Below are 9,065 nucleotides of genomic sequence, written 5' to 3'. Positions count from 1 at the left end.
GGAAAATGGACTCACGAAAATTTGGAGGCCATCATTGGAGACAATAGCCCAGTCCTTTGACGCAGGCTTCGATTTTTATATGTAAAAGGGATAAAGATCGTCCTGTAGGAGCCTAAAGGCCGTCAATCTCCGATAAAGACCTGATACTCCAACACAAACTCCGATTTTTCTTTGTAAAATGGGAGAAGATTGTCTTGTAGGAATTGTAAGACCGTCAAACTCCAGTAAATATCCGATCCTCTAATACAGGCTCTGACTATCCTCTATAAAAATTGTGAAAATTGTCTTATAGAAATTAGATATTAACTAATGTTTGTATTTGTAATATTATTAGACGGTGATTTTTTGGGATTAATATGTGATGCAAGCTCATAATCCTAAAGAAATAATCTTATTCACCGAGTCTTAATCCTTTTATCATTAAATCTTTTTAAACATTTTATCATATACAATTAGATTATTAATTTCTAATTCCATTATTGGATTTATCTTATTGAATAATTGCATAATTAAATCAAATAAAAAATCATATTTATTTCTACCATTTAACAGTTATTTTTTGAAAAAAAATGATAATTACTAATTTATTTGATTATCAGGCATTTGTCTTGGTATCCTTATAAGGTTTTTTATTTTTAATTCGTACTTCATACTTCACAAAAAATTATCTTGATTGGGCACGAATCTTGAGACATATCCTAAGTTGGGAACTTCAGAAATTTTTTTATTATTGAATCGAGATGCTCTACTAGAAAGATCCAACGAGCCCAAATTCGCTTAATTTTGACATCATTAAGTCACTTAAATATTTAAAAAAATTATATGATTGGAGAAATCACTATAGGCCATCCTACGGACCACTCCAACATTGCCATGGATATTTTTTATATTTATGTGGTGTGTCACTCATGAAATTAAATAAATAGATTCACACTCTCTATATGAGAGGGATCTTTGGCCGGAGATTGGAGAGAGTTATGAGGCTTCAAGAGCTCCAACATCATCGCCGACAAACCTCTATCAATCGTCATCAAACCAACTCTTGGCCATCGTCTGCTATTGGACTTCTACTGGACCATTGTCGGACCACTGCTTGGTCACTGGTCATTGTCAATCTTCTAATAGACCATAGTCAAACCATCGCCCGACTGTTACCAAACTTCCACCTGGCCATCGACAGTTGCTGGACTTTCATTTGATCATAGTCGGATCACCTTCCAGCTACTAACTATGGACGAACTTCTACCCGGCCGTCGACCACTTTGAAAGATAAGCGCATCTGAGACTCCATGAATATGATAATGGTTCTACTACTCTCATCAAACCAAAATTTTCTACTACTCTCAATTCTCAAAGAGCAAGCTCGCACATGTTTATACTCACCTCCGGGTATAACTATTCTCACGTTCGCCAAGTTGACCAAATTATTTATCGAACAATTCATCTCTAATCAAATAATGGTTAAGGACTCTACCGACCTCTTTGAAATTCGCCAAAACAATTTACTTACTCTACCTTCATGAATATTCTTGCTCGCAACAATACTAATTTTACTTAAATAAGAATAATATTACACATGTATTAGTAGATATACAAATTAAAATCTAATTTGCTCATCTTAATTAGAGTTTGACTTGATTAGGTTAGAAGAGACTTTCAAAATATAAAAATGACTCTTGGGAAGGATAGGTTGGACATCTTTCCTAACCCATTAAAAAATCAAATTATCATTAAGTTATGTCTACTCATTTATTCTGTAAGTGTTCACTTAATCTCTATTTTGTTCGATATAATCTTCTTACAAAATTTTATAATCGATGATATCATCGGTCATAAAAAAGGTCAATAGTTTTATAAATATTGATTTACAATAAATTATCTATAGAAAATAAGGTCTAATGACAAATTTGTAGTATGCAAGTTTTTTAATGAGTTACAACATATAGTGTTCCATTAAAAAAAAAACATAAGTTATGGCAAAATTTTGAGCACGTAGGCCTCTATGATGTGCTCTTCATTTAAAAGATTACATAAAAATGAATTTGATATTTTATATTCTATCTTGTAATCAAATCATACTCGTAGATTTAAGATTAATTTGGGTAGAGATTATTATGTGAGGTCATCAGACCATCCAGGGGTCACTCATGATGTGTTGCATTACTCGATACATAGTGGTACACAACATATTGGTGATTTGATGGGTCATGATAGTGGTGTCAATATTGGCACGACCCGAAAACCCAACTCGAACCCTTCACGAAAATTTTGGGTTCGGGTTGACCCGAAAACCCGAGAATGATCTGGGTTTGACCCCAATCATGTAGCACGGTTAGACTTATCTACGGGATTTGACTGAAGAAGCGCACGAAAGGGAGAAACTTACCTTCACAGACAGCGAGCAAAGGTCCCATCGTTGCTACCGATCAAAATGTTGTAACTTCCGATCCAATTGGAAGGGAACGTCATTCAAGGAGTGAAGTCAAACAGCTACAAAGAGCGCAAGAAAAGGGAGAACATTACCTTCACAGATAGCGAGCGAACTCTCGTCGTTACTCCCGATCAAAATGTTGTAAGTTCTAATTCGATTGGAAGGGAACGTCGTCCAAGGAGAGAAGTTGAACATCTACAAAGAGCGATGAAAGGGAGAAAGTTACCTTTACAGATAGCGAGCGAACTCCTGTCGTTGCTTCCGATCAAAATTTTGTAACTTCCGATCCGATTGGAAGGGAGCAACGTCCAAGGAACGAAGTCAAACAACTACGAAGAGTACGAAATGGAGAAAGTTACCTTCACATATAGTGCACGAAACAGAGAAATTACCTTCCCGACACTATGCGGGTCGGGTTCGAGTCCAAATAACCAACCCGTTTGCAAAATGAGTCGAGTTCGGGTTGAGTCGAACAGTTCCAGGTCAGTTCTGGGTTGGATCTGAACACTTGGTCCTGATTTGCCTCCAGACGGTGTCCGATGACTACACGTAATAATTTTGCCAATTTGGGACGGTTCCACCTATTCATTTAAGTTGTTGTGAAAAAATATCTTTTTTAAAAGTGGCACGATAAATTAATTTTTTAATAAAAAAAATATTTATTGTCAAAGTTAGAAAAATAAAATGATAAAAAATCTTATTCTAAACAAAATCTTGCTCACTATGCAACAAAATATCCAAAATTTCTTAATAAGGGTAGAGTTGACTCAGTATTAATAAGATAGTCATCATGAATTTTTTACGAAAGACAAAGATTTATTTATTTATTTATTATTATTATTATTATTATTATTATTATTATTGCCTGAGAAGGTTGAGCGCAGGACCGCGCGGGAGGCACTCAACCGCAGGAACAACTTAACGCGGGTTAAATTAAGAAACTGCTTTTAAGGAAAGTATGTATAGATCTAATGATTTTTATATTATTAAATATTATAGAAATATATAACATTGTAATAGTCGACCTTTTTGCCCCTATAAATACCTTAATCGTCTTCCCGTCTTTTTCCAGCTCTATCGTTCGTTTACCTCTGCCGAGTTCTCGCCGTGCTTCACTCTTCAGAGTACACCCTCTGTGTTCCCCAATCTGAGATCTCTTGATGATCTGATGGAAAATAAGGGATCCGAACCGTAAGTTTTTTTGTTTTTTGTTTGCTTTTTAGATATGTGTATCGATCTCGTTAGATTGAGATCTCTTTTCTTGATGTTTTTTGCTTCGCCGACTATTTTTCTGTATGGAAATCGACGATCTTTGGGAATTTTTATGCCTGCTAATGTGTGTTGTTGGGTGAAATTGCAGTAGAGGTACTAAGAGGGATTACAGCACTGCAATCCTCGAAAAGAAAAAGGCCCCGAATCGTCTGATCGTTGACGAGACTGTTAATGATGATAATTCCGTTGTCTCCCTGCATCCGCTGACGATGGAAAAGCTGCAGATGTTTAGAGGGGATACCATCCTATTGAAAGTAACTATTTTTCATCTAGTTCCTTTTTTTTTTTATTGCATTTTTTTTAAATTTTCTTTGTTATTCTCCGCGTCTTAGGTCTTGTTATACGGTTTTTGTAGTCTCTAGGGTTTATATTTTGATTTTGTTTTCTTGGTTGGATATTTGATGTGGTAGGGTTTCTAATTCATTGTTGATTTGAATCGTATATGCAGCATGGTCTACTATGTTAACACAGAGAGGGAGAGAGTATATTTCTGACAGATTTTATAGTCTCATTGCTGAATTAAATTTCGCTGGAATTTTCTTACAACATATGAGAATCCATCTGTTGGATACATCTTTTACGTATTCAAAGCGGAAATTAAGATGAATTTTTGACAATTTGAGCTTATATATCTCCATTTTATTAACTATTGAACTTCTGTTTGTTTGTATTTCAGGGGAAAAAGCGAAGAGATACAATTTGCATTGCACTTGCTGATGATACTTGTGAAGAGCCTAAGATTAGAATGAATAAGGTTGTGAGGTCCAACCTTAGGGTGAAGCTTGGCGATGTGGTTTCTGTTCATCAATGCCCGGATGTCAAATATGGAAATCGTGTTCATATCTTGCCTATTGATGATTCCATTGAAGGTGTTACAGGGAACTTGTTTGATGCTTATTTGAAGCGTAAGTCTTTCATAAACCTTCAACATTTACGTGTCAGGCATTCTATATTTTTGAGGTATCTATTTGTTTGGGACTTTAATTTTAGCTTGGGTAAGAGTAATTGGTTAAATTTTCCCCCTTCTATAGTAGAGGTAAGGGTTTTCAATCTCCTTAAACTGATTATTCATTTTCTGTTTCTCCAAAACTCATTCAATTAACAAAAAATGATAGCTTTTGTTAAAATAACTTTAATTTTAAGTTGGGGGTACGAAGCTCACAGTAATTGGCTAAATTTGTTTTGAACTTAGTAGAGGTGGGGGTTTTGAATTTTCTTAAATAAATTAGCTTTGATAAATTTGTGATAAATTATTAATAATATTTATTTTCCTGTAAAAACGGAACTAATTGTATCTTTTCTAGAAATAAAAACATGCGTAACTTAACATTGTCAAGTTAATCATTAGGAATACTGCTCTAACTAATGATGCTTATTGAGGACCAGCTACCTTGCACCCAAGTCCCCACCCCTTTAACATTTGAGTAGATTTTGTGAAATATAATCATGTATAATTTTGTGATGCTCGTCTTTTACTTCTATTAATAGCATTTAGTTGTAAATTCACTCAAACAATTTATGTTTTTTGGTCGCCATTGAACTTATCATGTAATATATCAATTTATATTGAATGCTTGAAGGTATTATACTTCCAAGATCTCATAGAACTATTAATGAAGCACGGTTGAGAGAATCTATGTGGTAGTAGGTGGGTCAGCGAATCATCATGGTTTTGGAATAATCATTGAGGATGATAGGTTCTCCTCAACTTCTCTTTATTATCAAATTTCTGTATTTCATATGCAATTGGAGTTACTATAAGTTACATTGAACCTGATGCTTTGAGTAATCTATAAATGCATACTTTTTCTTTGTTGTTTTGATGTATTCTATATCTTCTATGTCAATTGACTTACTTTTAGTTCAAAATGCTGATATTTGGTAAATATCCAAAATTGTTTTTCCAAATTCCTATTACATTCTATCATGTTTCTCTTTTTTTGCAGCATATTTCATGGACGCGTATCGTCCTGTAAGAAAAGGAGATCTATTTCTTGTTAGAGGAGGCATGAGAAGCGTTGAATTCAAGGTTATAGAGATTGATCCAGCAGAATACTGTGTTGTAGCTCCAGACACAGAGATCTACTGTGAAGGTGAACCTATAAAGAGAGAGGATGAGAATAGGCTAGATGAAGTTGGTTATGATGATGTCGGAGGGGTGAGAAAGCAGATGGCTCAGATTAGGGAGCTAGTTGAGCTTCCACTCAGGCATCCTCAACTTTTCAAATCCATTGGTGTGAAGCCTCCAAAAGGGATTTTACTTTTTGGACCTCCTGGATCTGGGAAAACACTCATAGCAAGGGCTGTTGCAAATGAGACGGGAGCTTTTTTCTTTTGCATAAATGGCCCAGAGATCATGTCAAAGTTAGCCGGAGAAAGTGAGAGCAACCTTAGGAAAGCTTTTGAAGAAGCTGAGAAGAACGCTCCTTCCATTATCTTCATTGATGAGATTGACTCCATTGCACCAAAACGCGAGAAAACTCATGGTGAAGTTGAAAGACGCATTGTTTCTCAACTTTTGACTCTCATGGATGGTTTGAAAGCTCGAGCTCATGTGATAGTTATAGGAGCAACAAATAGACCAAATAGCATTGACCCAGCTCTCAGAAGGTTTGGAAGGTTTGATAGGGAAATCGATATTGGTGTGCCTGATGAGGTTGGACGTCTTGAGGTTCTCCGCATTCATACAAAGAACATGAAGCTAGCTGAAGATGTATGATCTGCAAATTAACAGCTTTATTGTTTTTCCTCGTTCTTTTTTTGTTTTCTGAAAATTTTGAAAGTAAAATTAATATCATTCACTGCAGGTTGACTTGGAAAGAGTTTCTAAAGACACTCATGGTTACGTTGGAGCTGATCTTGCTGCTCTTTGCACTGAAGCTGCCCTTCAATGTATTCGCGAAAAAATGGATATTATTGACTTAGAAGATGAAACAATTGATGCTGAGATTTTGAACTCCATGGCAGTTACAAATGAACATTTCAAGACTGCTCTTGGAACAAGCAATCCGTCAGCACTTCGGGAAACAGTAAGTGTAAATTTTGTCATATTTATTCTTGATTACTTATTCATAAATTAATGCAAAATATACAAAAAATTGGCATAAACTTTGATGCACCCGTGGCTTTATCTATTGTGCAGGTGGTTGAAGTGCCTAATGTCAGCTGGGATGATATTGGTGGTCTTACAACTGTAAAGAGGGAATTGCAAGAGGTAAATATATCTTTTTCTCTTCTATTTTACTTTTTATTTAACTTAATATAGGATTATTTCACTTACTCATTCTGTTATTTACTGAAGACTGTACAATATCCTGTGGAGCATCCTGAGAAGTTTGAAAAATTCGGAATGTCTCCTTCAAAGGGTGTATTGTTCTATGGACCTCCTGGTTGTGGGAAGACTTTGTTGGCAAAGGCAATTGCTAATGAATGTCAAGCTAATTTCATCAGTATTAAAGGCCCAGAATTGCTCACTATGTGGTTTGGTGAAAGTGAAGCAAATGTGAGAGAAATATTCGATAAGGCTCGCCAATCTGCCCCCTGCGTCCTCTTCTTTGATGAGCTTGATTCAATTGCTACACAGGTTTGTTACCTGATTATTATTTTTCTTCTCTTCTTATCTTGAGCTTGCTCTCTTAACTCACTTATCTTCTATTTTATTACATTCCAGAGAGGCAGCAGTGTTGGAGACGCAGGAGGTGCAGCTGATAGAGTTCTCAACCAGCTCTTGACAGAGATGGATGGCATGTCTGCCAGAAAAACTGTTTTTATTATTGGTGCAACAAACAGACCTGACATCATAGATCCAGCTTTGCTTCGTCCCGGCCGGCTCGACCAATTAATTTATATTCCTTTGCCTGATGAAGCTTCTCGTCACCAAATATTCAAAGCTTGTCTTAGGAAGTCTCCTGTTGCAAAAGATGTCGACTTGATGGCTCTAGCCAAGTACACTCAGGGTTTCAGTGGAGCTGATATAACAGAAATCTGCCAGAGAGCCTGCAAGTATGCCATCAGAGAAAACATTGAAAAGGTTCTTTATTTAACTCCACTTGGTTCTGTTTTTTTCCTTTAATTTTTGAACCATAGCTGTAGAATTTGTCTTCCTGCATGTTTCACATGTCATGGCTTGCTGTTCATTACAATATCCCCTTGAGTTGGGCTTAATGCGAATGGAAGACATCCATGGAAATCCTTCTAGAGTTCAAGTCTAATCGCACTCCATTTTTTGAAAGTTTCTTTTTGGATAGCCTTCTGAAGGACGAACCATAAAAAGACTGAAGGAAGATGATCCGTAGAAGGACTTAAGACGAAGATCGAGATTAAATGTCTTGTTTTTAAAACTTTCGTCATTCAATAGGATTAGAATACATGTTGTTGTCGGTGGGGCCTGACCACCATTACTTTTTTGTAGATACTGGGTTGTACTTTATATGACACTTTACACTTGTCATAAACTTTTGGACTTTTTTTTACTTTGATGGATATTTATATTCAGCTTGTCAAGTAGTTGGCTTGTTTTTCCTATAATCACGAAAACCTCTTGATATTTGACAGTAGCACTTTAGTGTTCATAAACCTTAAATTATGCTTATTCATTCTGTCATTTTATGTCACAGGATATTGAAAGGGAGAGGAAACCACGAGAGAACCCTGAGGCAATGGAGGAAGATGCTGTAGATGAAGTTGCAGAGATCAAAGCAGCCCATTTTGAGGAATCAATGAAGTTTGCTCGAAGGAGCGTCAGTGATGCCGATATTCGCAAGTACCAGGCTTTTGCACAGACTTTGCAGCAATCGAGGGGTTTCGGTAGCGAGTTTCGCTTCCCTCAGCAGTCTGAGGCTGGAACCACAGCTGCTGCTACAGATCCATTTGCAACATCAACAGCTGCAGATGATGATGATGATGATCTATACAAATAAAAGCTGCAGATGATCTCTTGCATATATATTATCGTAATTCCAAGATAAATTATATATGCTTAATTTCTGTTTAGGAATCCTTCTCTTGTTTTTTTTTTTCCCCTCAATATTGCAATATTTCATGACAGTTGTATATATCTTAATGAGCAAATGATAAATGAGATGTTTTTTATTAATGAGGAAGTTAGTGTAATGAAGATATTGTTTAGTAGATAAATAAATTGGGATTAGTTTAAAAAATGATTGTTAATCAGAATTATTAGAAGTTGATTCTCTCATACAAAATAAGGAAAAAATAGTTAATCATATATCTTAAAAGAATTAAGATTAGATGATTAAAACAAAAAATTGCATCAGGAGCACCATGCAATAAAATTATAATTATCTCAGTTAACTTGTATGATTTTATGCGCTCGGCAGCAAAAGAGGATATTTGTAACTAA

At 35.7% G+C, this 9,065-nt stretch overlaps 1 protein-coding gene across 1 annotated transcript; it reads left to right on the top strand.

Annotated features, from left to right (window-relative positions):
• The first annotated feature begins 3,464 nt into the window (after positions 1-3,464).
• LOC110111119 (cell division cycle protein 48 homolog) lies at positions 3,465-8,801 on the top strand. The gene is made up of 9 exons (XM_020842857.2): positions 3,465-3,622; positions 3,792-3,957; positions 4,380-4,608; positions 5,650-6,416; positions 6,511-6,732; positions 6,846-6,917; positions 7,005-7,286; positions 7,374-7,733; positions 8,320-8,801. The coding sequence occupies exons 1-9, from the start codon at positions 3,600-3,602 to the stop codon at positions 8,620-8,622; spliced, it is 2,424 nt and encodes an 807-aa protein (XP_020698516.1). The 5' UTR covers positions 3,465-3,599; the 3' UTR covers positions 8,623-8,801.
• The last annotated feature ends 264 nt before the right edge of the window (positions 8,802-9,065 follow it).

This window comes from Dendrobium catenatum, unplaced genomic scaffold (assembly GCF_001605985.2).
Source record: "Dendrobium catenatum unplaced genomic scaffold, ASM160598v2 fragScaff_scaffold_1427, whole genome shotgun sequence".
Classification (NCBI taxonomy): Eukaryota; Viridiplantae; Streptophyta; class Magnoliopsida; order Asparagales; family Orchidaceae; genus Dendrobium; species Dendrobium catenatum.
The sequence above is the reverse complement of the archived record's forward strand: the minus strand, read 5'-3'. Positions and strand labels throughout refer to the sequence as shown.

Coding starts and splice junctions, on each gene's coding strand:
- LOC110111119 (XM_020842857.2), top strand. CDS start 3,600: ATGGAAAATAAGGGATCCGAACC. Junction 6,417..6,510: donor ACATGAAGCTAGCTGAAGAT/GTATGATCTGCA, acceptor CATTCACTGCAG/GTTGACTTGGAAAGAGTTTC. Junction 6,918..7,004: donor TAAAGAGGGAATTGCAAGAG/GTAAATATATCT, acceptor TATTTACTGAAG/ACTGTACAATATCCTGTGGA.